The sequence below is a fragment of the Halictus rubicundus genome, chromosome 18 (genome assembly GCF_050948215.1).
Source record: "Halictus rubicundus isolate RS-2024b chromosome 18, iyHalRubi1_principal, whole genome shotgun sequence".
Lineage (NCBI taxonomy): Eukaryota > Metazoa > Arthropoda > Insecta > Hymenoptera > Halictidae > Halictus > Halictus rubicundus.
In genome coordinates, this window is record NC_135166.1 from 4,265,278 (window position 1) to 4,282,549 (window position 17,272).

The 17,272-nt window shown below is 38.8% G+C and overlaps 2 protein-coding genes across 4 annotated transcripts in view; one reads left to right on the plus strand and one right to left on the minus strand.

Annotated features, from left to right (window-relative positions):
- Nucleotides 1–17,272, plus strand: part of LOC143362763 (uncharacterized) — a 222,795-nt gene that overhangs the window by 119,813 nt on the left and 85,710 nt on the right. The window contains exon 4 of the mRNA XM_076803193.1: nt 14,177–14,310. Within this exon, the coding sequence (XP_076659308.1) occupies nt 14,177–14,310 (134 nt within the window). The remainder of the gene's footprint in view (nt 1–14,176; nt 14,311–17,272) is intronic.
- The window catches only part of LOC143362757 (odorant receptor Or2-like), a 361,950-nt gene that overhangs the window by 105,574 nt on the left and 239,104 nt on the right, over nt 1–17,272 (minus strand). The window lies entirely within an intron of this gene.

The following is a 17,272-nucleotide window of genomic DNA, read 5'->3' on the forward strand; positions in this document are numbered from 1 at the left end:
AAACGATCGTTCCTAGGGTCAATCAATGCTCGCTGCAGGATCGCGAATACGTTTACGTATTTCCTGAATTTATAACGATCCGGCGCAGCCTCGCTTCTCCTCTCGTTCTCGCCGACAGCCGTTTCAAAGGCCCGCGCGAGATTGCCAGTTCCTCGCGACTCGCGATCGGGAGCTAAATTAGCACGCTACACTTGCGGATCTTTCTGCTAATTGATGCTAATTACGCTGCAACCAGAAGATCTTTCCTCTTTCAGAGAGAACATCTTACAGGATAAGACCCATTTCTTTTCGAACAAAATCACACCTGTCTTACCACGTGCTTCAGTAATTATTAGACTGCGGATGTTTACGCAATTTTCAATTTATATAGACAAATTTTGAGAAGGTGGAATCAACTGAAATCCTATTTTTAGTGGGAACAGCCTCCGCAGATCCTAAATAAATAATAATTACTCCAAGTTCTATCGACTTTTATAGTCTAGCTTTTTTCGAAAATTTTTATAAACGCATAAAGATCCGCAGTCTAGTGATTGTTGTTTGATGACCTTGAAATAAGTTCGGTTTCGTGCAATTTTTATTACTGAAAATTAATTTAAAGAATTTTTATCTTCCGTACTGATCCGCTGTGTAGCAATAAATGGATTGTGGATCATTATGGAAAATCAGCTTTATGTGGAATAATTATTGCATACACGGTGCTCGGTTTGAGCATACGGACAGTATGCAACAAATTAACGTTTCGAGACCGCTAAGGGTTTTAAGGTTTCCCGGAACGAATGAGAAATTCAGGGCACCGAAGAAACGCGAGTGAAAAAAGTTGAAGTTTGAAATCTCACTTGTTTGTATGAAACTCGAAGCTTTTATAAAATATACAGCGGGCGACAACGGGCTCGTATTGAGGCTTCATTATTTTGTAAATAGGAGGTAACCCCCGTGCAAATTTATTCATTGTAGGATTTTAGTCGGAATTTCAAATCCGAGAAGTTGCACGCGTAAATATTTGCGCGCGATGTTCCCTGCGAACCGGTATCCGCTCGCGGACCAACGAAAACAGAATTTTCGAAGACGATAAACAAGAGTAAATAATTAAATACTTGAATTTAAATCGTAGTATCAATTTTCAAGAACGGGATAACAACCGATTATCACAGCTGATACATAATTCTTTCAAATGATCCGCGGATGTTTCTGCAAAATAAAAAATTACTAAGACAACTTTCATAAACGGAAAGTAGATAAAAAAGTCATCTTTTAAATAATTTTAACAAGCCCTCACAGTTTTGCATTTCGCTGATTCAATTTCGTCGTGAATGCATAAAATCCTCGGTCCACTTATGACACACTTATTCGCATGATGGTAGTTTCGGTTTTACAACCTATCCCCTACAATTAGACTGTCATAATCTTATTATTCTCGTTCGTATTCAAATTTGCCGTAAAACTTTGCGTCTTTGACAATTTCAGAAACAACGAAGATAAAATGTGACATCGAATTAATTAATCATCTGGAAGTTCTCCTTTCTTATAAAAAATCTCACAGAATCGTGTGGCGACATTTCCTCCGGAACCGAAATTCTAGTTACGCTAAAAAATTTGAGATATCCAGTTTCGCGAGGCTCACGCTTTCGGAATATCGGTAGGGAGCCCTAAATTTCTCGAAGGGTATCGTAAGAACAATAGCAACAGGTATTAGCGGCGACTTGCGAACGCAGCTCGTGGAAATACTTGTTTCGCAAAATAAGGAATGCGCGGTACGATAATAGAATGTGTAGAAGCAGGCAGCGGCTACCCTAGAATTTCCGTAATCTTGCAATTCGTTGGGTCCCAGAACAGTGGTTTCGTGAAATGCGGGGTTGAGGCGAATCTCGATGAGAAGGTAACCTCGCAGGCATGCAAAAACAGGAGGAAATAACGAAAAGTTTCCTCGACGTGGGTAATCGAGTTACGAATTAATTTAACCGTCGATAAGAACACGGAAAATCTGACATACGAACCGCCAATTACATTCGGACACTTTTAAAAAGACAGTCACTCTTTTTGAAGCTGCACGTCTTGGATTTTTTGAGAAGTCGGATCGACTAGTTCGAAGAGAAGAAATTTTGAAAAAATTTCTGCTGGTCGGAATTCCCGAGAAAATAACAGAAAGTCGGTTTTTTACAACTTTTTTTATGCGAGCCAACAATTAACCCAGTAATTTCTAAGTTGGTTATATACAATAAAAAAGAATTAGCAATTTTAGATAATTGGAATGTAAAAATTGTGATCGGAAAAATGTCGAATTCATCTTACCCATCCTGTTTCTTTGCTTGTTTAATTTTTCTAAATAAACTATCAATTTTCTGTCCGCTTTTGCAGTCTTCTCGTTTCCAAAGTTGTAGATATTTAGAAAAAAATAAATGGCTGCTCTAAACTAAAATGTCAGTTTGTAAAAATTGTGGTAGCTGTGCATTACTAATTTATTAATTACGATTTTAATTTCAACGAAATTAAGAGCCTGTATTAAATCAAGTGAAACATCGAGAAGACCACGAATTTAATTTAAGTTGTATTGTTCTCTGGAAAAATGAGATTCTTGTTCGACCGCTTCGAAAAGTTTAATTACATTCCAATTTCGCGTACTTGTGCGCTGTAATAGATTCCCCCTTGCGAAGCTCGGAATAAATAATTATCTGCTTTAATTTCATCCGGAATTTTTGTCATGTACAAATAATTTATGAGGATAATTTCGTTCGTGAAAGAGTTGATAAACAGATATGGAATCGTCAGTTAGACAATAATTCATCAGAGATGTTGTACACGTCACGAAGTAGGAAACAATTTTTGAAATAATAATAATTTGTGACAATCTTTGTCGAATTTTTATGAAAAAGCTGAAATATGACTGAAACTACAGACTACAAAAATATAACGAAATAATATACTCTCTGTAAAAACACAAAATGAATAAAAGAGAATCGGATAACTAACATTCGCACAAGTTTTCAGTTTATCTAAAATTCATAAAACTACAACAGACATGAAAACAGAATGCTCCGTATACAAGACCGTATAAACAAAGTCTAAAATAACTGAAATCCGTAGAGAATGTAATCTACAAATTTTTATATAGTTCGGTATTTCTCTTCGGAGAAGAAAATTTAAAGAAATTTTAAAGATCATGAAATGTCCATTCAATCGTGCAGCCCAGATAATTTCAAGTTGAAATATTAACGCTTTTAATTAAGTAGCTAATACGTAGGACCGATTTCTAAAAACCAGCAAACCTCGGTTTTCATTACGTTGAATTTTACGTTTCCGTAAATGAGTTTTTTCGTGAATTTATAAATGAGAATTTTGAATGACATATAAATGCATAAACGCATTTTATGCAAACATAAAAATCGAGGCTCGTAAAAATTACTTGATAAACAGTGAAAAAGTGGAGAAATCAATTTCCGGCAGTAGTGAACGCGCGGAAAAGCAGAAGAGGCTTTCATTAAGGTTTTATTAAAAAATTTTGGACTATTCACAGTTTGCTCGGGCGCAGCCGGCCATAAGCGCAGAAATATCCACGGCACGATAGCATCGGGCTTCTACCATATGATTATTTGCACGGTGAATGCAGGAATGACGGGGTGGAGAGCGAATATTATGGAAGGATATACGAAAAAGTTTGACTTGATCCATTCGATTTATAAATTCGACGGCGCGGTAATCCGGGGTTCCGTTTGTATGACGGACCGTCTCCATTCAACCGAAAGCGCAGCTTAAAGAAATAAGAACTGCGGAATTTATGATAATTCTAATGCTTCTTCTTGGCCGCTTCTTCGAATAGCCCATGAATTTCAAGTGTGTTCCAGCAGAATACGAACGGTTACCGCTGGAAATATCTGTGGCTACATACGCTTCGAATTTTCATGCACCGCGCTCGACCTCTGACACGTCGAACCGTATTTTTATCTTGGATTTCCTTCGCTGGCCTGCAAACAATTACTGAAAATTGATTTCACCGAAATCAGCTTTTCCTTTCTGCGCAAATAGGGTAAGGGACCCAACTACTGTGGGGGCACCGATTACTGTGCCTACATAAACTATCCTACATTAACTGATTTTAACACTAGGTTTACAAAAATTTTACGTTACTTCACAAAAATAACATGATTGTATCTATCAAAATTTGTGGCCATCTTTTTAATAATATATATCCAAAGAAATCAATTTGTTAAATAATTCCTCATGGATGCATCTTTACAATCTCAATATTCGTAAATTAAAAATATCAGAATCCGTAAATCTAGTGTAAATGAAAAAAATTTAATATCTCTTTTTTAATATCCCCCATATTTTTATTTTCCCCCACAGTAATTGGACCCCTAGCAATTTCTGCCGTTTAGAAAATCATCCTTGTCCATACAGGGTGTCCCAAAAACGTTGCAGGAAACATGACGTAAATTCGACGGATAAAATAACTTTTGCTGATGGGCTCGATAAAGCTTTCACTCGTAAAACTTTAATACCGTTGTAAGAGAGGCAGGCAGGCACTCGATCAGAAATAATTCTATGCTCCGTAATGAAAGCATTAAAAGTAGTCGAACGATCCCAGGAATCAGTAAGCAAGCCAAGGGAAGTGGAGGAGGGAGCCATCACTTGCGTGCACGCTAAACTTTAATCAATTCTCATAGTTCAAGTCCCGAAGTTTTCTGCACTTTTCACGATGGATTTTCGAAGGACGAAAGGAAAAATTGAACATCCCATTAGAGAACGCTCGGTGCTTCTTTTATTCAACCAGAACGTTCGCCTTCGAAATGTCGCTTAATGATATGAAGTTGCTCGTTCTATATTCTTCGGATCAGACTTGCTTTTCTTTCAATTATTTCACGAAAAAAGTGTCTGTCATTGTTCATATAGTGATGTTCGTTTACGATAAAATTAAATCGTTCGTAATGAAAGTACTGTAAAGTTCTTTGTAATTTTCACATGGAGGTAGACAGTTTAGTTATATTTGGTCAACGAGCAAAACAATTCAGTTTGTGCGTCATTAACCTTTATACTGTATTTGTCCTAAATGCAATATCATGCTATTTTTCATTTTTAATGTCACAATAATTAGAGTTCAACAGTAATATTAACAATTGCAGAAGAAAGTATATTTAAAGTTTGTGTAGCTTTTGTTAAAAACTCAATAGCACAGTTTGTTCAACTTTTTGTTTAACAGTAGAACTACGGCCACCGAGGGACTCAATTTCCAAATTTTTAAATTAACAATTACACAGATTGCAAGAGTACATTTGTAGAGAGTTATTTAATGAATTTATTCGTTTGGTCGTGTTATATAATTAAACTCTTTTCAAATGTTATCTCTTCCAATTTTCGTTATTTTTTATAAGGGAATAGTCACTTTTAATGGTCCGCAGATCTGGAGGCAACTAATTCTATAAAAATTATATCCACTTGTACTTGTTATTAAACCGACATTTTAGGTGTATAATTAGAAAAGTTTAAGCTCTAAACCAACGTGAAACATGAGTGTTCCCGACTCAAAGTTGTATACGAACCTTCATTACTTTTTCTTTTGTCTATTTCTCACTGGAAGCGGTAATCCACGCCCCGGCACAGTAATTATGAAATTCATTTCGTTGCTTCGGGAACACGATGCGAAAGATAACGCTGAATGACCTATTAAAACCTTCTTCGCGGAATAAATATTTCATGAAAATAGAATTTTGTTTACTACGCGCGCCAATGGCTTGTCCGATATTTCTTATCGGTAGACAAGGATTTTCATGCTAAATGAAAATCGCCGTTAACTGCAACGCACGAGAACTCACTGCACGCACATTCAATTAATTTCCTAATATTTTAAAATTTTTCAATATCCTCGCTGTTTCGAATTCGACCGGTGCAATCTAATTAAATATTAATTAGTCAGTCATATAGATATTTCTATATTATTCTATATAATAATCGCTTTCTCTTACCGTGGCGTTTACTATATAATATTCTGCACACGTAAAAATAATGAGAATAACATTTTCAGGTTGTTAAACAAGTGCTAGGTATTAAAAGAGTTGATTTCAGCAATTTTGATACTTTAATGAAATTCGTTCGTTGGATAATTATTGGCACGCAATACTCTCTACTTGCAATCGTGCTTTGTCAAGCTCTTTATAATCACAGTGTCAACACAAGCATATTACGAGACTAATTAGCAGCGGCTAGGCCTTTGTATCGATCTAGCCGATGCGACGGTACTACAGAACGTTGTCGATATGCATACGAAGCCTGAAGCAAACTGCTAACTAGAGAAACGATCGCGGAATTACGATCCCCAGCCTTCGTGCATTGATAATCCCAAGTATTGTATTGTATAGATGGAGGCAGAAGAGCACGCACAGTATCCTAATTATCAATAATACAATAGAACTAAACGTTTCAGTCATAGTCACAGGAGATGTCCTAGATTATACAGTATTTACTTTATATATGTCCCAAATGTCTACCTGATAAAAGCCCCAATATTATCCCCACTGATAGATATGATCCCCAAAGAATAGTATCTCCTAGGTGATATATGTCCCTGGTTAGATCAGTGTTTCGAATTTCTTAAAAATCGAGTTTGCGGCCAAAAATTCGGAAAAAATTCACAGTCGTATGTGCTAGAAGGTAGAGTGTTCATAAATTTTTTCGTAATTTTTCACTGAGCAAGTCAGAAGAAATAGAGCATAATTCATTATATCGTTCTCACCCTATAACCACCCTTGTGGTAAGGGTACCAATTTGAAACTTGCCACAGAGGGTTATCGTTAGGGGTACTGTCGAATGAAGAAAAATTAATTAGGTTTGGGAAGATCCGGCTATACCCTTTTATTCGAAATTTTGTTTAATTGTGGAGAATAATTAGACCGTGGATTTTATGTATATATGAGAAAAATGAGTAGCAGTTTAAAATAGTAGAAAGATTAAGAGAATTACAGGATATCGATATGAAATTTTCAGATTCCAAAAATTAAGAAAAATTAAAATATTGTATTTGTAGTCTCCAAGCCCAAACGGGACACCGTGTACATAATAAAACCAGTAGCGTATAAAGTAACTCTCGGTATCCAGTGCCAAATCTTCTTTTCTCGCGTATACGCAATCGCAATTTCGCATCGGCCAGTTACAAACAACATGATCGCTGGGCAATGACTTCCTAATGGATAAACTATATCCCCATAATTGCTCGCAGAGGATTGTTCCACAAACCAGACACTTTTCCCATCCTCTCCCTCTATTTTTCTCGCTTCGTCGACATCAATAAACACAAAAAAAAAATAAAAATAAAGTAACACGCCGCAACTAAACAGCCGCCGTAATTAATGCTCGATAGCTTATCAGTAATGAACGTAGCAAAGTTGAGTGACCGATCGATATCACCGGAATTCAGTCCGGGTTATCGGATATTTATGCAGATACACTAATCGACAACTGTTTAATCAGATTCGAGGGGGATTAAAAAAGTCGTTAATGAGCTGGTTTTTCACGTGATCTCATTATCCGGCCAGTGTAGCGTTCAGAGCGTCGCTGAAGCAACAAGATCGAAATTGGCTCGAAAGCGTGCAAATACGTGTCTGTAGGATGCAACAAAAACACGTGTCCGCCATCCCGTTTAATTACATCGACTTTTCGAAATAATCGTTCGCACTGTAATTATTCAATCGGGAATTTCTTGGTCATACCGAATTTTTATAACCCGGTTCTCCACATTTCTGACTTATATCGTGTGAACTCAATCGAAAATCTTTATTCGAGGGTCATGTACGAGCTGGTTGCAATAATACAATTTCACTGAGATACTCAATAAGGTATTTCTATAAATAAATTTCTAGTAATAAGTATTACCTAATAAAAGATGTATTCAATTAATTCAGACAATTTTTATTTTCCACAAAAATCCGCGGTCCACTGAAAATCACACGATTGAAATTTTCAATCTGCCCGAAAATCAGGTGGAATTGATTTGCGCGCTTCTCAAAAAGAAAAAACGATCGGTGAAATCCGTGAAAAAAAAATGTGCAAATTTGTCTGGTAACGCAGAAAATCGAAGTGATTGGATCTCGATCCCGTCCAGGTTTTCTCCCGTGCTTTTTGATCATTTCCGGTGCAGCTGGCCTGTGTTCTTGGCCAGAGAGATACGCGCGGACGTCAAAGCAATTTTGAAACCGAGCCCCGATAAGCGAACTGCAAGATTGATGATCGAATGATACAGGATGCCCGTCGAAATCCCTGTCAGCCATAGGCCATTTAAAACCGCGGGATTCATGGGTCGTTCGCGTATCGAACAATATTCCACGGGAGCCGGACCAATTCGTCCGAATAAAACACTTTGAAAGTGACGCAAATTAGCTGGAACGTGCGTCGCGTGGTTTCTGCTCGCTCCCGCGACAAAGCGATAATGTTGCGGACCGAAAGAAAAAAAAAACTCGGCCGCCACGCTAAGTGGAAACGAGCCTGTGCGAATCGGCGTTGTTTTTCGTCGACGAGGGCGCACCTGCAATCCGAACGAAAGAAATGAGCGCCACTGCGCAGCCATTTCGAAAAATTTATCACGGTGTTTAGCCGATTCGAATGGATTTGTCCGGATTTTTACATCGGGAAATTAATCGTTCGGTTCTGGCATTGTGCTGATATGCGGATGCAACGCTGCATCGGGTGTCTCGGTTTATTAGGATCCCTTCGATATCCGCTTGCTTCAAGGTCTCGTAAATAGAGCTTAGTGTCTCACAATGTCTAGAAGTAATCAGCATTTCAAAAGTTTCTTTATTTTTTAAAATTCGGTTTCGAAGCTAAAAATTCTGAAAAAATTCACAGACGTGCGTTCTAGTGGCTGAAGTGTGCCTGATTTTTTTCGGAATTTTAAATTGAAGAGCGTGAGAGAAATGACGGAAGAACCTGATTTTCTTTCTCACCCCATTACTACCCCCCATGTCGACATACGGGGTTGAAAATTGGCAGAAAGTATTTCCTTCGGATAAGTTATCGAATGGCGAATTCACTTTTGGTTCGGGGGCACTTTTGACCTCCTTATACACTACCTTTGCAAGTCTACTAAAATCAGTGTCGTTTAAAATAGTCATTAATTATCCGGGATCGACGACGGTCAAACTTTTCTCGATAATGTTAACGTAGTCCACTGCTGGTAGCGCAAAAGGTAAATATTTTGCATGAAGTGGAAAGTTTATAGGATCATTGGAGTTTAGTATTCGTTTAATAATTTATCGAGCCTGGGTCAGAAAGTCGACAACCAAGTGGAGCTTGTACGACTTATGTTAACTTATTTTACGATAAAGTGGTTAACCGTATCACGGTCGTGCAATAATTGTTTGTACAGAGATTGGTATAGTATCACTGTCGTTATAACTGAGAAAATAATAATGCACGTCTTTGCTCGATATATGTCGCAAATATCTAGCCGACAAAAGTCCCAGAACTGTCCCCACTGCCAAGAAGCTTCGCTATCCTTTTCTACGTTCGGCAGTGTATCAAAGAATAGTATCTTCTCGCCGATATATGTCCCTGGGAAGACCCGTGTTGTAGACATATATCGAGTAAACACTGTACCAAATTGTTCGCGTGTAACCTAAGTGACACACTTTGCCGAATCACCCTGTATATTTTACTCTGCAAAAGGCTGTATAAAAATGTGTGAATTTATGAACAGTAAAGAAGGTTCGCGATAATTAGCCGGTTTTTAATTTTTGATCAACGTGTATCTGTCGAAGGGGCGATATAACGGGTGCAGCAATAATTGCTAAACGATGTGACGAGGCAACCCGAATAAATATGAAAACACTTTCGCATTGTAGAAGCGTGTCCGACGTATTAAATTTCCCAGAAAGTAAATCCACATGCACGGACGGCTGCTTTGTAAATTCATATTAAGATAAGCGCTCCCGTGACAGCATATATCCTTACTTTACATTAGTCTGTCACACTCTATTACGTGCCCTAAAAATTTAGGTCAAATTTCTTCCGCGTCGACTTGCATAAAATACGCGTGTCTCGCTATGCTCGCGCATTTTTTATACACAATCGCCGTATATTTCACCGCGATAAAGTCGCGCGCATCTTTTGTTTATTTTACTTTGCCATCGATACATTTTTTTATATTTCCCCGTTAGAATCGCAATCACGACAGTGCGTTATTTTTTTTTTTTTTTCGTTCGCTCGTCGATGTTTTTCGAGTGTTAATATTCGTATTTTTATGAACTCGCTCCTAACAAGTGAGGAAAACAACAAAAATATATATATATATATAAACAAATCAATACACGACGAACACTGTAACGAACCGGAGACGCGCGTCATCGAAAGTAAAATGCGGAACGCTCAGAAGTTTAATCAGTTTTGTAAAACGAGCACGCGTATATGACCACGCCACCGTCGGACCTTCGTTTGTTTCAGCGAGAAGTTGGTCAACATCCACGATGCCCGGTTCCATTAGCTTGAATAGAGTAATTGGACACTGTCGATTCGAGAACGCAATTCTCCCCTGTAAATAGAGGCTAACGATTTTCCTTGGAATCCATGGAAATGGACCGTCTACGGCCATCGCGTTTCCCTACCGAGCGTCCAATCGGAACGGAACGACTTTTGCCGAGTAACTAAAAATTCACAAATTCGTAGAAAAACTCGAACGATGAGAAACACGATCATTCGTCGCTAGATTCAAGAACAGGCTATAGGATTTCGGCCGACAGAATTCCTAAACGGTGATTTCTCCATATATGTCGCCAAGGCCTGGACGATAAACGTCGCGGAACTATCCCGGGATCCTCGGGAGGCCTCGGACGCCGAGGAGTGTAAACATAATCTCGGTTATGTCTCCTGGACGATATATGACGGTATATTGAACGATGTCATATATGTATGTCATATGTATTATACAATGTCATATGTTATATGCGTATAATTTATATAACATAAAATGTGACGTATACAACACGTAATATGTATATATGTCACGTTTTGTGTATATCGTATATAATTTCATCAAATTTGATGATATTTTATTATTTCTTATCACAAAATGTGACCGGTTTTAATCGTTTGTGGCTCATAGCAACAATAACCAATTTCGTTGATATTTTCAGTATGTACAGTCAGTCCCATAATTGATGGGACAAACGACTTTTCTACGTCATAGAACAGTGTCTCCTAGACCATAAACGACACCAAGGTGTTGCTGACATACATCGAGAATTCACTGAAATGGTGTACAGAAAACGCCGGCGGACGTATAGGGACGTTAGTGCAATCAAGTTGATTGCACCATTCATGAACGGAAGACGATAACATAACTGAAATTCGATTAGTCGTCCTATCGTTTTGGGAATCATCGGTTTATCACCGAGTGGGCGGGAGGATAAAACGGTTATTTCCCTCGGCTGGCGGTAATCAGTTCCAGTTTTCGGGACTCGCGTTCGCGTCAGATAAGAAAAAGAGAGAGAAAGAGAGAGTGAGAGAAAGAGAGAGTGAGAGAGAGAGAGAGAGAGAGAGAGAGAGAGAGAGAGAGAGAGAGAGAGAGAGAGGAGAGCCGAGAGGAGTAGCCCGAGAATCTCTGTGCGTCGTAGCCGTTCAATTGCAAAATTAAAAGTGATAACAGCGGTTCTAATTTTAACGCTCGTCAGCCCGACACGCCGAAGTAACGCGTGAATCACGGAATGCCAATTACCGGACGGAAAATGAACCGTGTTAATGCCACGATATTCGATATTCGCAAATTAATCGGAACTGGTTCCCGTTTACCTGGTTCCGTGTCGCGACTACGATGACATTTTCGAGGAATTGGACATTGCGAGCATGTCATATCTGCCATGGCTCTTTGGCCGATCCTCCCTCTAATCTCTGCGCAGGCTGCTCCAAAATTACTCGATCGAACTTTGTGTGTTCGATCCAGTGACGAGTAATCCACCGCGTCATAATTAGTAATTCGAACCGTTCGCCGCGTATCACGGTTTTCAGTTTGCCTGAAACCGTCGTTTACACAACGCTCGAGCCGAGTCACAAAACGTTGCACCCGGACAATATTTATTTATCCGATCTTCCTGCGAAATTCAAATTTCTTTGTCCCATCCGACATTCCTTTCCTACTTCAGTGGATCCCATTGCAATTTAAATATTAACCCTTAACGGTCCGGAAGTATTTCGAGTTTACTTGCCGTCAGGTCCAAGCTATTTTTCATGCGAACAGAAACAGTGGAATCAACATTTTTATATCAAGTATAGAAAGGAAAATACGTGTATTATTAATTAATTTGAGTTTTCCCGCCATTTACGCGGCATTGGACTAAGAAAGTAAAAGTGTCATGCTCCGTTAAGGGTTAATTATGACTGAAAACTCAAGTTACAATCGTCCAAACTGTGTGTACATTTCTCTCGGGACACCCTGTATTCGGGACGAAACGAAAGGCGGGGAGAATATTAGATCGATTGATCTGAAACAAACGAGACCGGTTTCTTAGTTGAAACCGCGTGCCATTCGACTTTCCATTACGTATATTGGACTTTCGACTACGGTCGACAAATCTTACGGGACAATCGGAACAATGGTATAAACTGGGTCAGAGTATTGTTGCAAAATTTTAACGACAGATATCGTGCACGCAGTAGAGTTATAATAGAAACGACGACGTCGATTCTATTCGGCCGGTTCTCTTGAGCGCTGCTTCAATTTCGTCGCTAATTGCATCACTAATCTTTTCATCTTTTCCGAAGCTGATGTCCGGTCGGTGCAACTCATTGTCACCCGGTGGGGACCTTAATTGTTATGCTTGATACCGTAGAATGACAATAATTGAAAGAACTTTCGAAAATGAATCTAATACACAGGGTGCCCCGAAAGTCATGAAACCACTTAAAAGGAAATCCGTTCACTTTTTAAAAATTCAAATTTTGTCTTTTATAAACGAGTAAAAGAATTTCTAAATTGAAAAGAGAAGACAGAAACTTAATTAAACAATTTCTTCTTCGAATTTTAAAAACCGCTGATTCCTTGCAATTATCATTTGGATTTTTATGCATTCACTTTTCTTCCAATAATTTTGTTCTGATAGTTTGCAGCAAGAGTTTCATCCAGATCGAAATGATCCCGGATTTATTAAACGATTGTTCGTTGGAATAGGGCTTATCAAACTCGAGAAGAAACTATTGCTGTTAAACTAACCTCGTGGTATAGCGCTTTGTAGACCAGTCTTGTGTAAGGGAAGCAATATTCAAGTTACATACGAATATGCTTTACTATGTAAGTAGAAACAAATATCTATGTAGTTACCGTTCTGTTATGGACTCAGCTTTATTCAAAGCGTTTCGGCACACACTATTCTGTACATAATGCAGCCATTATCGTTGGCCGTGCTTGCACAAGCAACGACAATTATTAGATGAAAGAACATTAATCCTGGTCCACAAATTCATTGTTCTTCGCAATAGCCGTTATCGGTCCTCGCGTTATCATACACCCTAATTTAATATGTCCGGCTTCATACTCTACGTAATCCAAGATTTGCTGACACGCTACAACGAACTGTTCAAATTTATATAACAACTGAATATTGAAGTTAGAAACGTGTGCAAGCCTACTGTACAATAATATCATTATTTTCTACAAACGTACATAACATCGGTGAATTTCATCATTTTGTTTTACGAAAGTTTCTTTCGTTTTAATATCGACATACATCAAATTAGACCAACAGCTTCCCCCATAGAAATTACAATTCAATTAAATAGAGACGAGAACAATTTCTTTTTGAAAAGAATTACGAACAGGAAAACAGCACCAACATTGGTGTATCTTTTTTTTTTATCTGCAATGATCCATGTCTATGGGGGTGAAAATAGCCCTCGTACCAATAAAAATTGAGCATAAATTGCTCAAGTTTACACACGTATCACTTTTGATCCAGGGAATTCCTAAAATTAAAACTTGGAGCTTTGGCATTTTCTCGTCAAGATCTACAGGATTATATTTTAGAAATTCCGAAATTTGTGGTCCCCTAAGCTGAAGTTTAGCCGAAATGAGCGACAATGCGAGTAAACAGGGTAGTTTCGGTGTCGTTTACGTCGCCTCGCCGGATACCGTTACGAGGGTGTACCGAGCAACTGATTCGCCGTCGACGAGCATAAGAGACACGTTCATGGAATGATATTGTTGCAGATCTACCCGGGGGTGCGCCAACCATCGTATCGGAACGTGAACGTTACGACCAGGGAGACACTCTGAGGGCAAATTGTAGCTTGCCGCCCTCGACGCCACCGGCTCATCTCTCATTCACCCTGAACAACGTGGCGGTAAGTGATAACCCGTAATCCACGTGTCGTTATCGAGTACGTAGTTACGCGGCGAAATTAATAGCGTAAAAGTGTTAGTATACAAAAGCCGCCGCGCCGTAACCTTTGGCCCCAGGAGGCAAAACTGACATAGGAACCCTTTAATCGTCGAGCGACCTAAGCGCGCAACTTGCGAGTCGAGTGTGCCACGCGATAAGCAACCCTTATCGATGATTCATCTTGACCCGCCCACATCCCGGAAACCGAAAAACTTCAAGTTTCAGATTTCGAAATGAATTTTTCTCCCACGTTTTAACAACGCCTCAGTGTTTCAAAATCCGAAATAATACTCGAGGACATCATTCTTAACGCAACATTTTTAAATTGAAGATAAAACAGAGACAGATATTTCAGCTGCCACTTTTAAAGTTATACAAATTGTAACAGTGTAGGATTTCCACTGTGAGTGACTGTGTATGTTAATAAACGCATCCTGAAACAGTGTATAGAAAGAAATTTGAGAACAGATGACAATCGCGTGGATCCTAGCGTATGCTACGTCCAGAATAGTATAGGCAGAGTATCATATTTGCCCTGATTGGATAATGAGATCCGGTGTTGTCATCCCGAGGGATTACAGGTAATGCATTGCCACCGGCAACGTGCTTCCGCTCCGGCGAGGAATTGGTGAACATTTTTGCCGGTTTCTAATTTAATTTAAATCCTGTATATCACCATTTACAAAAAACCGAGAAAAGTCGGTAGAAACGAAATAGAAAAAAAAATAACGGTAGAATACCGCGACAGAAATGCCAGACGAAAATCCTCTCAGCGGATAATTATTCAAGCGAAGCTGGACTTTAAAAATTATGAGAAACAAATTCTCCCCGAAAGAAGACACCGAGACTAATATACACAGATAGAATGGCGCACCCGGAAAGATTTTTCAAGAGGAAAAGTTCTCTTCTTTGCTTAACCTCCTTAACTTTTATAGAGCGGCTCCTCAAACTTTCATACTGCGATAACTTCCACATTCTCCGTCGTATATCGTGCAATTACTTCGCCGGTGTACGCGTATATATATATATATATATATATATATATATATATATATATATATATATATATAAATACGTACGTGTATAGGCGGTACACGTACGTGTGCATGCAGAGCGTGTGTACACGGGGAGAAAAGGAGTTCCCGATGTTATCAGTGAAAATTGATTTGGGCGGTCGGAAAAAGCGTCCAACGGAAAAAAGTTATTCTGCTCTCGAAGAGGCAAATATTGTGAAGGACGGAAACTCTTTTTTAAATTTACTTTATGTCGAGACGACGTTCAAATGCCCCTCCGCAGTATTTTCATCGAACGCCATTTTGCGCGAATGCTTCGCGTCTCGTGACACGAATAAGCAACTTGACGAACGACATTTAACGCGCAAATGTATTCGAGCGAATTGTCGAAGACGTTGCGCGATTTCAAATCTCAGTATATATTTCTCCGCAATTGTTTGCTGTCGACGCACATATTTTACTTCATCTTCGAACTTTTGCAAATATTTACGTTCGATACGTTCCTCGAAAAATATAATCAAATTCGAATCGAAGGGTTTGACGCAGTCTCGCTTGTTTCATTCAAACAATATATTGTAATTTAATTTCATATTTTATTTATTCAGGAATTCCTTTTTTTTTTCTTTTATTCTCACACGAATTTTCTATTAGTAGCAAATTAGTTTTTGTATCTACATTTACTATTTGTCGATTCAACGCAATTCAAAGTATTATTAATTGCTTTGAATCATGTAACGTTTATTTTAAACATTTTCAAAACATTGCGAAAGAGGGTAATTTTCTGAAAGATTCACAGATTCGAATTTGTTATTTCTTCGCCATTCGTAAACGTTCCTGGCGTTCAGCTCGTTCGCGTCGGATTTTGTTTAAATATATCCGATCCGTTTGATATTTTCTGGAAGCTTGTTGCCCCCGCGCGCGCGCATTCGAATATATTGCATTCTTACCGGAAATATTTGTCGACTCTACACGGAAGAGCACGCTGAACTATTGGAAAACTGATCCCGAACAGAAAAGAGCTTTCACCGAGTATATACAGAGTGTTCCCGAACTGGTACAACTTGAAAGGGGGGTGAAGCAACGTGAAAAAATGAGTGCAGCATTTCGAATGAAATTTGTTCGTAATTTCTCTCGCGTTCGAGAAAAACTCGTCTCGGTGTTTTCCCGCCGAAACACGCGTGCACAAGTTTTTTTCGCATCGACTTGTCCCGAAATGGAGTTTCACACGGAAAAGTGTCATTTCAGTTTCCCAATATTTTTTTTACGCAGAAATACTCCTTTCGACTATTTTTCAAACGGCTTGAGCGTACACTACATTCATCCACGTGGGGAAATGTTCACACGCCCATGCTGTTTTAACAGTAAGCGCATCTACCGAGGACAAAATGTGACTGGTATACATTGCACAGTGTTTACTCTATATATGTCCCAGACGCCTAGCAGATAAAAGGCTCAGAACTATCCCCACTGCCGCAAGGTATAATCCGTGGTGAGCCAAGAAGCTCGGGAGCCTCAGTTGCCCGTAACCATAATACGGGATAAAAACATAATGAAAAATTAATAAAAAAGAAGAAGATGTCTCTAGAGCTCCGCTGTTCTTTTCTCCGTTCGGCAATGTTTAAGTCATTCTTGAAAAATTGTCGTAAATGGCATTTATTTAATAATAACGAGACATAGATAACGAACAGGAAGATGAAGTATTACACGTGCAACACTTGACTTGCCAACAGAGACATAATCCATAACATCATAGACTGCCAACCGGAGTGTAATTCGAACATAGTCAATATTTGTATCCGAGATGCCTCTAATGCAAGTTTAGACAACATACAACACAGGTTATATTCTATGTAGCATGCACAGCCAGTCTATCGTGACCTAATAATCCTCACTATACTTTACATAAGTAAC